This window comes from Ahaetulla prasina, chromosome 4 (genome assembly GCF_028640845.1).
Source record: "Ahaetulla prasina isolate Xishuangbanna chromosome 4, ASM2864084v1, whole genome shotgun sequence".
Classification (NCBI taxonomy): Eukaryota; Metazoa; Chordata; class Lepidosauria; order Squamata; family Colubridae; genus Ahaetulla; species Ahaetulla prasina.
Window position 1 is genome coordinate 18,348,554 of NC_080542.1, and position 17,193 is coordinate 18,365,746.

Here is a 17,193-nt window from a genome sequence, read left to right on the forward strand (position 1 = left end):
AGAGGGCTATAAGGGGCGTGCATAAGAGCACAAAAGTGCCTACTGTTCCTGTCCTATTGTTCCCTTCATTATAGTATTATATGCATACTTTTACTTATACTTTTATTTATATATACTTTTTTCTCTCATGATGGGTTATTGTTTATGTTGATGATTGTATATACTGTTATGACAAAATGAAATAAAAAAAAACTATCCAGATGATTTCAAGGTCCTGACTCAAGGTCCATTCAGAACTCGATGAGGAGGAACAGAATCAGATTACATGAGACTGAGGAGCTGCACTTTGAGATCCTCCTAGACCAGTAGTAGGATTCAAATCCCAGCACTACCAGTTCACTATTGGGAACGTGTGGGTGCATGCGCTTGCTTTGCAGGCACATGGCAGTTCTGCAGCTGAACCAGTAGCAACCCAGCCCTGTCCTAGACCATAGCTGCTATTTGATAATCAACTGATAACTGTGGCCAGGAGTCCTTTGTTCAGGTTTGTAAACTTTGTTCAGGTCCCTTATTTGTCGCTTAGTTGTAAACCTAATCTTGTGTAGCTTCTTCTCCAGAAACACTACACTACTAATCAGAGCATATAAAACATTTGCTAGACCAATTAGATCTCTTCCAACTCTGTTATTCTGTCATTTTCTTTTATTTCTATGATTCTGGTACTTTATGAATAAAACATACAAATAAGATTCTTTCAAGATACCTTGAGGACAGAGGAAATCCTGTGTACGCGCCATCCGTGCATGCAAGTGGCATCAAAAAACATGGCAATTTGCTCATGAGCGCTATCTATACATGCATGCAATGTCAAAAACACAGTGATAAGGGACAGGGTTGCACCTGGGCAGGTGGGCGGGGGAAGGCCCACCCACAGGTGGCCACTACCGGTTCGCATGAACCAGCACGAACCGACTGAATCCCACCTCTGCTCCTACAGACTTTCTTTTTTTTTTCAATGTGACAGTTTCAGAAAACCGGGGGGGGGGATGGTAAGTATTTCTCTGAATTAGGAGGTTGTGAGTTGAGAAGGGAAAATGTATCTGACTACTAATCCTCTATTAACCAGCATGCAAATCTCGGTTTCCAAGATCTCAAGATCATTTCTTTCTTGCCTGATGAGGTGCTGACAAGAGATGGTTTTGCACTGTACAATTTCTTCAGTTGGAAAAAGAGTTGAATAGCTTTGCGAAAGGGATTTATCTACCTTGTAATTATCTCAATTAATTAATTAAACTTGTTTTTTAGGGGGAGGCATAGAACCTAGGGAGACTTAATACTTGGAAATTAACAACAACTCCATGAGGCTCAATAGGTGGCATTATGAATCACTCAGATGATAATGATTGTAACCTACAACTTTAGTTATGCTTAAAACCAACAGAGGTTCTTTCATTGTTCCAGACAAAGTGTTGTGATGGTGAAGATGTGGCTGCACTGCTGTGATTGGAGCCAAATTGCTTTGGCATTCAAAGAGACTGACATACTTTGCCATTGGTTTTTACTTTCTCTCTTCGTTCTCCAAGCTTCTTTTAGCAAGACCTTCAACTCCATGTGTCGAAACAAACGACATTTGCAGGTTAATCTCCCTGCCCTCTCCAGTGATATCGTCATTGCAGAATTTGTGTCTACTTTATATCCTGAATGGTCTTTGCTCCACTTTATGGAACATCCAGCAGGATCTTTGAGAGGAAGGCAAGTATTCCTTTGAAAGAAACTCTGATATGCCTTTCAAGTTTTTTTTTAACATGATTGTATTCAGGATATTCTGAATATTTTTTTTCCAATTTAGATGCGAATTAAAACTGGTTTAGCATGACTCTTATTTATACTTCTGTCTTGATTAATGATATTTCAGGTGCTGGAATATAGTTGTTAAATGTTGCCTTGCAGACATGGTTTTCCATGTGCCTGTTTTACATAAGTATTCATCTGCTCATAAGAAAAACTCACAACTTTAATTTTAATAACATTGTTCCTCTATATTTTTCATTTTGTATCCAAAAGGAAAAATAAACTCAGTCAAAAACATTTAGCATTTTAATAAAAACTCAATGTTTGCGTTATTCCTGTTGTTTATTTATTTTTATTTTTTTGAAAAAAGTTTTTTATTTTTTAGAAACATACAAACATAAAAGCATCTTCCATTCAAATTTCAAATATAATATGTCGGTGTGTGGGTTACATTTTTTTGTGCAAACAACAATTACCTATTATTAATTTGTCTAATCATCCATTTTATCATCCAATTGTAGTCAATTATTTTAATCAATTAGTCCCTAATAGACATTCTGGAATAATATTTTATCTTATTACCCTATTTTATTCCATCATTTTAAAACAATCATATCATTCAATAATTTTTACCTTATTAAAAACTCCAATTTTCTTTATCATAGTTTCCCTTCTAACCATTGGTAAAATAAGTCCCATATCTTATAAAATTGCTTATCTTCCTGTTCTCTAATTTCAAACATCAATTTATTCATTTCTGCACAGTCCATTATTTTCTAAATAATTTCAGCTTGCAATGGCAATTTCTCATTTTTGCAGTTCTTTGCAAATACAATTCTAGCTGCTGTTATTACATTCACAATCAAATATCTCAATCCTCTACTATAGGTTTCAGGTATAATTCCTAGTAAGAAAACTTCTGGTTTAAAGTCTATATGCTTTTTTATAATTTTCTCCAACCATGTATGTATTTTAGTCCAGTATCTTTTAGCTTTTACGCAAGTCCACCACATATGGTAATAGAAACCAGGTATCTGTTGACATTTCCAACATTTTTCGGATTTATTCTTGAATATTCTGGCTATTCTTGTTGGGGGTAGGTGTCACCTGTAAAACATCTCATACATATTCTCTTTATATCCAGTAGACATTGTCATCTTATAATTTTGTGTCCACAATTTCTGCCATACTTCTAAATCAATCACATGCTCAAAGTTTCCCCCCTAAGCAATAATAGTATTTGCAATTATGAAAACCAACTCATTTTTATATCTTGTGTTTCTAGTTCTTGAGTTGTTTTTAATTCACCCTTTTCATTCAACAATTCATTATATCTAACAATGTATTCCTTTCTAAATATTAACGAGCATGAGAATGCCTCAATCATTGATACCCTGAGTGGTGTTTTTAGATAATGTTATTTCTTAATTCTTTCCCAATTTAATAACAAAGCCTCTCTTATAAAGTGTCTTCTAAAATACCCTTGAATTTTAGCTTCTCCATACCACAAAAATGCATGCCATCCCAATAATAAATCATGACCTTCCAGTATAAGTTTTCTAATATTTCCTAGAGCTATCCATTCTTTTATCCACATTAAACTTGTGGCTTGGTAATATAACTCCCAATTTGGCAGACCAAAGCCACCTCTTAACCTTACCTCTAGCAGTAATTTTAATTTTATCCTTGCTTTCCTACCCTGCCAAATATATTTCAATATTATCTTATTCAGTTCTTCGAAATAACCTTTCCCCAATTTGACTGGAATATTCTAAAACAGGTATAAAATTCTAACAATATGTTCATCTTAATCGTTGAAATTCTTCCAATCAGTGATAATTGTAGATTCTCCCATCTTGCCAGATCAGATGCAATTTGTTGTTTTAATTTATTATAGTTATTCTCTTTAAGTGTACTGCATCTTGCTGTCAAATATATTCCAAGATATTTAACCTTATTTGTAATCTGCATCTCCGAGCATTCTGCCAATTCAGTTTTTTGTTTTATTAACATATTTTTTGTTAAAATCTTCATTTTTTCTTAATTTATTTTCAGTCCTGCCACTTTGCCATATCCTCCTATCTTGTCTATCAATTTAATTATAGATTCTAATGGGTCCTCGATAATAAAGATCAAGTCATCCGCAAAAGCTTGTAGTTGATATTCTTCTTTTTGGATTTTCATGCCTTTTATTTCTTCATCTTCTCTTGTATTTCTATTTAAAACTTCCAGTGTTAAAACAAACAATAAAGGTGACAGCGGGCAACCTTGTCTTGTAACTTTTTTGATTCAAATCGATTCTGTCAATTCCCCATTAATCATTATTTTAGCTGTTTGTTTCTGGTATATGGCTTCTTTAGCCTTAATAAACTTTCCCCAAAGCCCATCTGTTTGAATTGTAAGAGCATAAAACGCCAGTTCACGTTGTCAAAAGCTTTCTGTGCATTGAGAAAGATCAAAGCCATCTGTTTTTCCGGGTGGGCTATTCCTGCCGTTTATTGACACTATTAGAATTTTATCATTTGTTCCTTGTTTGCTTCCTTGCTTTCTGCAGGGTAATAAAAATGTAGATATATTTAAATATATGAATATAATAAAATCTTACATCTTCAGAACTTGGATTGTCATTAACAGTTGGCACAATCCATCAGTTTCTGTCCTCCAGTTCCATTGCTGCCCTACATATATGAAATAATCCTTCTAATTGCATTAAAACCCAGTTTTAAATTTCTCAAAATGTGATGTACAAATGCCCACAGGATTCTCAAATGGGCTTCAAACACTCTACCTCAACTCCTCATTCCATGCCTCCCTCACTTCTGGAATATCTTAACTACTGGATTTTAAGAATCAAATATTTTTCTTCAAACCTTCTTTAATTTTGGTTGTCACATTATAAAAAGGCATTGAGACTCTAGAAGGAATGCAGGGAACAGCAGCCAAAATAATTAGGGGACTGCAGGCTAAAACATATGAAAAATTGTTGCAGGAATTGGGAATATCTAGTTTAATTTTTTTAAGGAAAAAGAAGGACTAGGGTGACATGATAGCAGTGTTTCAATATCTAAGGCACAAAAAAGAGGAAGTCAATTGATTCTGCATAGCATCTGAAGGCAAGACATGAAACAATGGATAGAAACTAATCAAGAAGAGAAGCAACCTAGAACTAACCAGAAATGCCTGACAGTTAGAACAATAAATCAGTGGAATGACTTGTCTCCAGAAGTTCTGAATGCTCCAACCCTGGAAGATTTTTAAGAAGAGATTGGACTACCATTGGTCTGAAATGGTATAAGGTTTCCTGGCTGTGCAACAGTTGGACTATAGGACATCCAAATTCCCTTCCAACTCCATTATTCTGAAGCACTCAAAGAAGTGCTTCAGAACATGAGTGCTTTCTTTATTTCTCTAATACTCATTAAAGCAGATAGATACATCATTTTTGGCATGAAAAAAAACATTATGAAAGATTTCTGTCTAAATCCAATTATTGTCACATTCGAAGATTATAGAACTAAATGAAATTCTTCTTGCAGGCCATTGCCTAAAAACTTCCAGCATGTCCTAGCCTTCAGTTTTGCCATTCAGGAGATCAACAGGAATGAGAACTTGTTACCCAACATCACCCTGGTCTCCAAGATATATGAGAATGGTTTTCAGGCAATGAAAGCATCTGAGAGCCTTTTGAGTCTCTTCTTTGTGGAAGGCCACTGTCAACTCAATTACAGAAAGGGAAAGGACCAAGACGTTATGGCTGTCATTGGTGATCTCCCTTCCCAGAACACCATCCAGATGGCCAACATCTTAAATGCCTACAAAGTTCCACAGGTAGGTATCTGGGCTCACATAAAGGCACAAGAAGAAGAAAAAAGTGGTTGTTTTCTTTAAAAAAAACCTATCTGAGGACAAAAAGTGGGGGGAAGCCTTCAAAAACAGGTGAAGTATTGGGGAACTCAGTTTCGGTAGTTCTTATTGATTTATTTTTATTTATTTGTTTATTCAAGAGACACCTGAAGTGATAAAAAAAGTTCTGATTCTTGCTCTTCTGGCAGCCTTAGCAATTCTTAATTTATATTGTAGTCTCGCATTATTTTACTTTCTCTCTTTTTGTTTATGCCACAACTATTTTAAATATATTTATCAGTAAAGTAACAGATATGTTATCCTTATAATATAAAATACAAGATGAAAGTTATTTGAATATCACTATGGATAATGAATACTGTTCAATCCTTAATGTATAATCCTCCTCTCTTGCTATTCATTCCTATCTGTTCTCTATTTCTGCTTTGCACAATCAAAGATTGGGGTGATTTTTTTAAAAAAGGGATGAATGGAATGCTAATAGTGGTCTGGTTGCAAAAGCTCTCAGGAAAGACTTGTTGATCCCTAGATTTAATATTTATCTCTCCCATTAAGGATCTTTTATGGAAATAGGGTCTAAAGGAAATGTGCTTCCTTCCTTCTTTTTGACATGTCTGCAAAAACATTTCCTAGCCTAAAGCGAATCATTATTATTCCCACTCTGCAGCTCAGTTATGGCACTTTTGACCTGGCATTGAGTGATAAACAACAATTTTCTTCTTTCTTCTGGATGACTCCAAATGAAAACCTCCAATATGCTGGGATTATTCAGCTCCTGAAATATTTTGGATGGAATTGGATTGACCTGCTGATTCCAGAAGACACCACTGGAGAGAGATTTCTCAGAATTCTGAGACCCAAATTCATCCAGAGTGATATTTGCATTTCTTTAATTCAATTTATTCCAAGATTGGCAAATTATGACCACAGTACCTTACAGAAGAATAATCTAGGTAAAATAGGACATGTCCTGTGGTATAGTAAAACCAATGTAATACTTGTTTATGGGGACCTTCAATCTATAGAAGGCTTACGAGTAATTCTTGAATGCTATGAACTTGGTCAGAGGTTCCCAATAGAGAGGGTTTGGGTCATAAGTGCTCTCTGGGATGTCACTTCTGTCTTTGAGCCTCAGAAATTCACCCCATTATCCTTCAATGGCAGCTTGTCGTTTGCCCTACACACAAATAGGGTACCAGGCTTTCAAGAGTTCCTTGAGAAGCTAAATCCATATCACTCTAAGGTGTATTTGCTATCTACATTCTGGAGTGCCACATTTATCTGCTCATTTCCCATAAACAGTATACATGCACCAGCTAAAGGAAGCTGCACTGGAAAAGAGGATTTGGGAAGTCTTCCTGGAACTGTCTTTGAAATGGAAATGTCTGGGCAGAGCTACAGTATTTATAATGCGGTCTATGCTGTAGCACATGGTCTCCATGATATGTATTCATCCAGAGCCAGGCAGAAGACAAGAGGCAATGGAGAGAAGTGGAATTTGCCTTGGCAGGTGAGTTATATTGCCTTTCAATGGGAACATAGCCATAATAATATAGTTAGTTCAATTTTTACAAAATTCACTAAGTATAGCAATAGCACTTAAACTTATATACCACTTCACAGTGCTTTACAGTCCTCTCTAAGCAGTTTACAGAGTCAGCATATTGCTCCCAACAATCTGGGTCCTCATTTTACTCACCTTGGAAGGATGGAAGGCTGAGTCAACCTTGACCCTGGTGGGATTTGAACTGCCAAACTGCAGGCAACAGGCAGGCAGCAGAAGTAGGCTGCAGTACTGTACTCTAAACAGTGCGCCACTGTATACTTTTCTGAATAAGGCAAACATACATGTCCAAGGATAATGATGCAAGATCAAATTTGGGTAGGTCAATTTACAAAATTCACTAAGTATAACAATAGCACTTAAACTTATACACTGCTTCACAGTCCTTTACAGCCCTCTCTAAGGAGTTTACAGAGTCAGCATATTTATTTATTTATTTTGTCACAACAATATATATCAGTATCATACAAAAAAGATTATATAGTATATAAACATATATATGAGTAAATATTAGGAGGTATAAGCACACACACACACTCATATATATATATATATATATATAAGAAGAAGAAAAAGAAAAGCAATAGGACAGGAACGGTAGGCACGTTTGTGCTCTTATGGTCCTCTTAGTAATGGGGTGAGGTCAATATTAGAAAGTTTTTGGTTAAAGCTTTTGGGATTATGGGAAGAGACCACAGAGTCAGGTAAAGTGTTCCAAGCACTGATGATTCTGTTACAGAAGTCATATTTTCTGCAATCTAGATTAAAGCGGTTAACATTAAGTTTAAATCTATTGGTTGCTCTTGTATTATTGCAATTAAAGCTGAAGTAGTCTTTAACAGGAAGGACATTACAATAAATGATTCTATGAGTTAAACTTAGATCTTGTCGAAGGCAATGGAGTTTCAAGTTTTCTAAGCCTAGGATTTCAAGTCTGGTGGGATAAGGTATTTTGTTGTTTTCAGAGGAATGGAGAACTCTTCTTGTAAAATATTTCTGGACACGTTCAATTGTATTGATGTCAGAAATGTGGTGAGGGTTCCAGACAGGCGAACTGTATTCTAGAATTGGTCTAACAAATGTTTTATATGCTCTGGTTAGTAGTGTAGTATTTTTGGAAAAGAAGCTACGCAGGATTAGGATTATCCAAACAATCTGGGTTCTCATTTTATTCACCTTGGAAGGATGGAAGGCTGAATCAACCTTGACCCTGGTGGGATTTGAACTGCCAAACTGCAGGCAACAGGCAGGCAGCAGAAGTAGGCTGCAGTACTGTACTCTAAACAGTGCGCCACTGTATACTTTTCTGAATAAGGCAAACATACATGTCCAAGGATAATGATGCAAGATCAAATTTGGGTAGGTCAATTTACAAAATTCACTAAGTATAACAATAGCACTTAAACTTATACACTGCTTCACAGTCCTTTACAGCCCTCTCTAAGGAGTTTACAGAGTCAGCATATTTATTTATTTATTTTGTCACAACAATATATATGAGTATCATACAAAAGATTATATAGTATATAAACATATATTTGACTAAATATTAGGAGGTATAAGCATATATATATATATATATATATAAGAAGAAGAAAAAGAAAAACAATAGGACAGGAACGGTAGGCACGTTTGTGCGCTTATGCATGCCCCTTATGGTCCTCTTAGGAATGGGGTGAGGTCAATAGTAGAAAGTTTTTGGTTAAAGTTTTTGGGATTATGGGAAGAGACCAAAGAGTCAGGTAAAGTGTTCCAAGCACTGATGATTCTGTTACAGAAGTCATATTTTCTACAATCTAGATTAAAGCGGTTAACATTAAGTTTAAATCTATTGGTTGCTCTTGTATTATTGCAATTAAAGCTGAAGTAGTCTTTAACAGGAAGGACATTACAATAAATGATTCTATGAGTTAAACTTAGATCTTGTCGAAGGCAATGGAGTTTCAAGTTTTCTAAGCCTAGGATTTCAAGTCTGGTGGGATAAGGTATTTTGTTGTTTTCAGAGGAATGGAGAACTCTTCTTGTAAAATATTTCTGGACACGTTCAATTGTATTGATGTCAGAAATGTGGTGAGGGTTCCAGACAGGCGAACTGTATTCTAGAATTGGTCTAACAAATGTTTTATATGCTCTGGTTAGTAGTGTAGTATTTTTGGAAAAGAAGCTACGCAGGATTAGGATTATCCAAACAATCTGGGTTCTCATTTTATTCACCTTGGAAGGATGGAAGGCTGAATCAACCTTGACCCTGGTGGGATTTGAACTGCCAAACTGCAGGCAGCAGTCAGGCAGCAGAAGTAGGCTAAACAGTGCGCCACTGTATACTTTTCTGAATAAAGCAAACATATATGTCCAAGGATAATGATGCAAGATCAAATTGAGATTTACTCATCCGAGCTTTCAGATTTCTGCTGGAGCCCATCTTCAGGAAATTTCTCTCTTCTGAAATACATGCTTTGGATTGTTATAGGAGTCATGTTTATGCTCTCTCCTCCTGTTGGTTGATTGGTGTGTTGATGACTGACAATTAGCTTATGCTACCAAGCCCTCAGCTCCTAAATCTTTGATAATCTGTGGTAATCCAGTAAAGATTGCAGTAAGGTTTCTCTGGCATGATTTTTTTTGACAAACCCACGTTGGCTTCTGGTTAGACTTTTTTGCCTCTAGGTGTTCACATATTCATTCCTTGATTATCTTTTCCAGAGTCTTCCCAGGGGAAGGCTGAGGTCAGGCTGATAGGTCTGAAGTTTCCTGGATTTATGTTTTTTCCCTTTTGTGAAGATGGGAACTACATCAGCTATTTTCCAGTCCTCTGCTAGTTCCCCACTACTCCAGGATTATTGAAAGATATAGTTCAGTGGTCCTGAGATCATGTCTGCCAGTTCTTTCAGAACCTTCGGGTGTAATCCATCTGGTCCTGATGATTTGAACTCATCTAGGGTGGACTTACTATTTCCTTATCTATTTTAAATTGTATTCCTGATTTGTTTTTTATGGTTCTGTTTTTGATAGGTTGGGCTATTTATTCCTTTTGGGTAAAGATAGATGCAAAAAAGTGAATTAAGCAGTTCTTTCTCCCTGTTGTTCATCACTTGCCATTTTCTCTCATTGATAGACCAATCATTTTCTTCACTTTTTCCTTTTTTTTACATGCTTTTAACATGTAAAGCTTTTTTGGTCGCAAGATATGGCGCCTTAGCTTTCCTGATTTCATCTTTGCAGCCTTGGGTTATTTGTTGGTATTCTACCTTAATTGGGTGCCCATCTTTCCACTTTTTATACTTGTTCTTTTTGTCTTTCAGATTTATAATTTTTAGTTGTCTAGAGGCTTCGTGGTAACTTCTGAAAGTGCTTATACCTTGTGGCAATTTAGATTTTTATTTACAGATATTATGTTATTATATGGAAGTAATCTTTTCCCAGAAGCTTCCTGCTACCATTCGAATCTTCAGTCCAAAAAAACTCTCAAATCCAGTAAAACACTACCATTTTTGCAACATGTTGTAATTGAGTAGCAGAAGAAAAATTCACAAAAGTAGAGTGAAGGAAGAATTTTGCAAAATAATAATAATAATCGATGAAATGGGAGGCAAGGGTAGGATGGAAGGACAATACTTTTCTTTCTCTAAGATACGTTTGGTGTAAGCATTTTCTGTCCCATGCCTGAAGAAAAGTTGATTTAATCTACCAAGGTCATAATTGAACTTCTTAATCATGTTTTCTGGAACAGAACTCCAATAAATATGTTTTGTTGTGATATCCATTATATATAACGTGCTGACAAAAAGAAGAACTGGTCAATCTGTTGTCCAAAGCCCCTTAAGGCAGAAGCAGTAATGGATGGAAAATAATCAAGGAGAAAACCAACCTAGAACTGAGGAGAAATTTCTGGACAGTTAGAACAATTAATTAGTGGAACGACTTGCTTCCAGAAACTATGGGTGCTCCAACACTGCAGATTTGTAAGAAGAAAGCAGACAACCATTTGTCTGAAATAGTATAGGGTTTCTTGCTTGAGCAGGGGGTGGCCTGGAAGACTTCCAACTCTGTTATGCTATTATTCTGTTATATTTCTTAGCCATAGATTTTATGCCTCATGAAGTTCAAAAATGTAATATATCTAACAAAAACTATATTAATGATACCTGAACATAAACATGTGAATATAGCTTAGCATAATAATATTATGCCTTTGGAATGTAAAAAAAAGTACTATTAACTCTAAAGTTTGGATTTCCTTAAAGATTAGTCGAGCACCATTTGGTAAATCTTAACATGGAACTGTGCATTCTATTGCCTGCCATTGGCACCAATTTCTGACTTGTCTCTCTTATCTTTCAGCTTCGTTTATTTCTGAAAAACCTCCATTTCAACAATAGTGCTGGGGAAGAAATAGTATTCAATGAGAATGGAAATGTTGCAGCAGCATACGATATCATCAACTTGATTACTTTCCCCAATCGATCCTTTCAGAAGATCCAAGTTGGAGGTATTGAATCTCAGAGTTCTCAAAAGGAAGATCTCACCATAAATACAACTGCCATTGTATGGAATCCCAAATTTAAGCAGGCGAGTTAAACAAACTAAAACATGGGGATATTTTCTCAATTTCTGGGATTTTAAACCAGTAATCTTAGAGTGGTTCGGAGGTCATTTGACATCTTCTTAATGATGTTAGAACACTTTTATGTCCTGGAAAAATAAGAAGTTCTCAATTCTACATTATACTTTCAGATTGTAGGGAAAGAGCTGACTGGGATTATGGAAACTCTGGGTTCGGTGGCTTCTTAAGAGCTTAGTGATGTGGAAGATTCCTCTTTTGAAAGGTGACACTGAAGGGAAGATTTACCTTTCTTTTTTAAAAAAATATTAGCAATTACAGTTACAATAATACAAACAGGAAAAAGAAACGTTTAGAGAGAGGGAGGGGAGGGAGATAATAGATGACAGACAGACAGACAGACAGACAGACAGACAGACAGACAGACCAGATAGATAGATAAAGCAGACAGACACAAACACAGACACAGACACAGAAACAGACACAGACAGACTGACAGATAGACAGACTTTCCCACTAATGAGTTTTAGTCAATGTTTGAATCAGGTAAGACACAAAGCACAAAAACAGTCATCGTACCTATTTTCCACTTCAGGCTAATATAAACATCCCATTTCCCTGGAGTTTTGCAGGAAATGTTTCTCTTGCCACTTCCCTTAGGCAAAGGCTGTGGATAGCTCAGGCTGTAAGGAGCCTGTTATTAGAACACAATAGCCTGCAATTACTGCAGGTTCAAGCCCGGCCCAAGGTTGACTCAGCCTTCCATCCTTTATAAGGTAGGTAAAATGAGGACCCAGATTGTTGGGGGGGCAATAAGTTGACTTTGTAAATATACAAATAGAATGAGACTATTGCCTTATACACTGTAAGCCGCCCTGAGTCTTCGGAAAAGGGCGGGATATAAATGTAAATTTAAAAAAAAAATTCAAAAATCTGGGAACAGCTTCTGGTCATTGAGAGATTCAGTGGGTTTTTTTTTCTTTTTCTCAGAGAACTGAAAAGCTTTTCAGCAGGCACTTTGAAATACAGACAAGATAGGATGATTGTGCCATCCCATTTTATTGTTCATCACAGAATACTACAGATGGACATATACCAAACTTGGCCATCATCCAAGTCCTGTGCTCACCACACTTGCAACACACTTCTAATTGTCAGATGGTTTTTTTCATAACTGAGTATGTTCAGAAAAAGGGAAGCCACTGAAGCTGGACCATCTGCTTGTTTTGCTTCACCCATCCTTACATGGAAAATCAGTGTCCTGTCCCCTCCCCAACCACAATCAATTAGAAACACAAACTGACTAGATGTGCCAGCAATTTATTCTTGCTGCAGATAACAATTCTGGCAACGAACCTGCGAGTGTTTGCCAGGAGCCAAAGTACAGCCAATGTTTTCAACAGTCAATTGTTTGTTCGTCACAAGAACTATAGGGCAGCCCCTCCTGCTTTTATATCCTGTGGAGTGTGGCTCCGTGACTCAGCACTCTCTAGGCCTGCCCCACCCTTTCTTTTGATATTGCCGTCTCTCCTGTCTGTGATAGGGGAAGGGGTCCAGCCATGACTGATTGTCAGCAGCTGGGTCTTGAGGCATGGCCCGAGAGGGAGGAGATGCAGGAGACAGAGGCCTTGTCATCTCCTCCACCTGGCCTGCCTCTGGGACTTAGAGCAGAGCCCTGTCGGCTCTTCCCCCTCGCTCCCTGAGTCACTTTCTGCCAGGAGGCCAGGTTCGGGGGGGGGCAAGACACAACGATCAGGATTACCACTCTTGAGTGGTATTGAGTAGTATTTACATACTGTGTACAGATCATGAACCGATTTGTACTCAAATTCTCAACAGCAGTTCAAAGATTTTTCAGATTTTAACTGCTCCTCTGACTGGTTCTAGCAATCAGTCCTAGGAATTCCAAATTTTCCATTATTAGAAATTTAAAGAGGCTGGGGGTTTTTGGATTTGGATTTGGATAAAGAGATTGACTGCTAACTGATTGATTCAAAGATTATAATCCATTTTAATTCCTTACTCTGGCCATACCCAATAGACACCACCTTCTTCCACCTGTGTAGAAAGCTGCCATCCTGGGTACCGGAAATTGATTAAGGAGGGGAAACAGGTTTGCTGCTATGACTGTGTTGAGTGTTTAGAGGGAAGCATTTCCACCATGATTGGTAAGAAAAAAATATGTATATTTCTTTAAAAGTACATTATGCTCTAACCATGTTTGGGTTCTTGAATATAGTTTTGAAGAAAAGCATAGATTGTTGGGACCTCTCATCGGCCTTGTTCTCTTTCTTCTTTTCTTTATTTAACTGTGTAATCTCTTGTTCAGGAAACAAGGTGGTCTATTGAATACAAAAATAAACTTTAAAAGGATTTTCTTAACGCAAAAATTTTAAGAGGTTTACTCTTTCCCAAAATTCTCTTCAGGAACGAATAATTGTTTAAAACTTAATTCAATTCAATTTATAGAATTTTTAGATATTTTTTTTTAGATTCCAAGCAATGTGAGAGGTGTCCAGAAGAACAATATCCAAATGAGAAATGCCATCAATGTATTCCCAAAATTATCGCCTACTTATCCTACAAAGAAATCCTGGGAGAAATCCTGACTGGCTTTGCTGTTTCTTTTGCTGTCATCACAGTTGTGGTGATGTGGACATTCATCTTCCACCAGAACACTCCCATCGTCAAAGCCAACAACTGGGATATCACCTGCACCCTGCTTGTCTCGCTCCTGCTGTGTTTTCTTTGCTCCTTCCTCTTCCTCGGATGTCCAGGGACAGTCACATGTCTGCTCCGACAAGCAGTTTTTGGAGTTGTCTTCTCCATTGCAGTGTCTTGTGTCTTAGCCAAAACCATCACTGTGGTTCTGGCCTTCATGGCCACAAAGCCAGGGAACCGCATGAGGTTGTGGGTGGGGAAAAGGCTGTCCGTCTCAGTCATTGTTTTTTGCTCCCTTATTCAAACAAGCATCTGTGCTGTCTGGTTGACCATTTCTCCTCCTTTCCCAGAGTTGGACATGCATTGCCAGGTGGATGAGATCTTAGTGCAATGCAACGAAGGCTCAGAGATCATGTTTTATGTTGTGCTGGGCTATATGTGGCTTCTGGCCCTCATCAGCTTCACGGTGGCCTTCTTTGCCCGGAAGTTGCCCGACACTTTCAATGAAGCCAAGCTCATCACCTTCAGCATGCTGGTCTTCTGCAGCGTTTGGGTGTCCTTTGTGCCCACCTACTTGAGCACCAAAGGGAAATCCATGGTGGCTGTGGAAGTCTTCTCTATCTTGGCCTCAAGTGGTGGCTTATTAGGTTGCATTTTCCTGCCCAAGTGCTACATTATCATGTTGAGGCCAGAGCTGAATACCAGAGAGCAGCTAGTTAGGAAAAAGACTGGTGTGATATCACAGGCAGCATAAACGATGGCTGAATTTCTATGCTTCTATGGAAGGAATATGACAAATTATCAGGCAAAGAATTTCATTCAGGAATAGTGGTCTTCTCCCAATTCGTAATAGCAATAACATTTAGACTTGTATACTGCCCCATAGTGCTTTATAGCATTCTCTGAGTCATTTACGATGTAAGCATTATTTGCATACTGTGCCCAAAAATCTGGGTCCATCCTTGCATCCTCAGATGGATGGAAGGCTGAGTCAACCTTGAGTGCCTTCAGGATCGAAGTCCAAGCTTTGGCAGAATTTGCAGGCAAATTTGCTTTTACTATGCCACCAGGGCTCTTAATGTAAGAAACTTCACATATATACAATATCAAGGAGAAAAAGGGTGCACAACGTTTTCTGTATTAAGACTTCTTTATCTTTGACTAATAAACTGGAAAATACATTCAGAAATAAAGTACTTGGGCTTTCCAGAACTGATCTTGTTTATTAAAGAAGAGGGCCGTGAAAATATTTACAGACCCCTCGCATCCTGGACATAAATTGTTTCAACTCCTACTCTCAAAACGACGCTATAGAGCACTGCACAACAGAACAACTAGACACAAGAATAGTTTTTTCCCGAAGGCCATCACTCTGCTAAACAAATAATTCCATCAACACTGTCAAACTATTTACTGAATCTGCACTACTATTAATCTTCTCATAGTTCCCATCACCAATCTCTTTCTATTTATGACTGTATGACTATAACTTGTTGCTGGCAATCCTTATGATTTATATTGATATATTGACCATCAATTGTGTTGTAAATGTTGTACCTTGATGAACGTATCTGTTCTTTTATGTACACTGAGAGCATATGCACCAAGACAAATTCCTTGTGTGTCCAATCACACTTGGCCAATAAAAATTCTATTCTATTCTATTCTATTAAGTAAGATTTTATCTCATTTATATTTTGACTGAGACTTAAACTTAGAATATCTTTACTGTCACTTTAAATTACACTAATCGGCATACATTAAAATGAAATTTCATTGCATACAGCTTCCATATGGTCATCACCTCCAATATACACTACATAAACATGACAAATAAATAAATAAACCACTCACATACCCCATATATTATATGACACAGAGAAACAGCACAGTTTAGTTTGGATGCATAAATGGTACATGGCAAGAAAAATGAATCTTGCAGGTTTACCAGACAGATGGCCTAGAGAACAAAGCTGTTAGAAAATCAGGTAGTCATCCTAAAAATACTTCAAAACCTCCTCCTGGAGGGGAGCAACAGAAATAGATCATGAAGTGGGTGTGTGGGGTCTCTAACAATGCTTTGAGCGCTAAGCATATAGAGCTTATGAGCAGCATACTGAATAATGTGAAGCAAGCTTCCTATAAACTTCTTGGTTGTCCTTACCACTCTCTGTATTGACTTTCTATCTGAGGCGCTGCTACCACCAAACCAAAGAGTGATGCAGTTTGTTAAAACGATCTCAATCGTGCTTCTTTAAAAAGTGGACAGGACAGAAAGAAAAAGATATGCTCTCCTCATCCAACACAGGAAATGCAGACACTGGTTTGCATGCTTCACTAAAAATGATGTTTGGAGAAACTAAGTCACATTGTTAGTTGTCTGCACCCCAGATTGTCAGGCTGCCTCTGATTATATTTAGGAAAGAATACACCTTGACTTCATTTGCAAATAAAGAAAAGTACTTTTACTAAATACATCTGGACTGCAGCAGTATAAAGTTGGATCTGAGATAAAATATGGCTAACATTCCATAGACCCCCATTAGTCCCTCCTCTCCTCAGGAGGTCAGGCTGGTCTGGTCCAATGCCAGCTCCTTCTCGGCCCCATGGTAATCTTCTTCCGCTGGTCTCTAGCTGTTAATCATCTCAGGAATGTAGTCTCTGTTGAAAAGCCCTCACTCTGCTAAACAAATAATTCCATCAACACTGTCAAACTATTTACTGAATCTGCACTACTATTAATCTTCTCAGAGGGCTGAAAAAGTTATTCTTGACCTGTCCTCACACTTTTGACCGTGTTGTGTCTCGTCCG

The 17,193-nt window shown here is 37.4% G+C and overlaps 1 protein-coding gene across 1 annotated transcript; it reads left to right on the top strand.

Moving 5' to 3' along the window:
• Positions 1 to 1,549: 1,549 nt before the first annotated feature.
• On the top strand, positions 1,550 to 15,135 carry LOC131198051 (vomeronasal type-2 receptor 26-like). The gene is made up of 5 exons (XM_058182562.1): positions 1,550 to 1,692; positions 5,268 to 5,559; positions 11,501 to 11,728; positions 13,762 to 13,888; positions 14,213 to 15,135. The coding sequence occupies exons 1-5, from the start codon at positions 1,550 to 1,552 to the stop codon at positions 15,133 to 15,135; spliced, it is 1,713 nt and encodes a 570-aa protein (XP_058038545.1).
• The last annotated feature ends 2,058 nt before the right edge of the window (positions 15,136 to 17,193 follow it).

Excerpts from the sequence above, each read along its gene's own strand:
- LOC131198051 (XM_058182562.1), top strand. The coding sequence starts at position 1,550 with ATGTGTCGAAACAAACGACATTTGCAGGTTAATCTCCCTGCCCTCTCC. Across the intron at positions 1,693-5,267 it reads GCAGGATCTTTGAGAGGAAG|GCCATTGCCTAAAAACTTCC; the intron begins GCAAGTATTCCT and ends TTCTTCTTGCAG. Across the intron at positions 11,729-13,761 it reads GGAATCCCAAATTTAAGCAG|ACACCACCTTCTTCCACCTG; the intron begins GCGAGTTAAACA and ends CATACCCAATAG.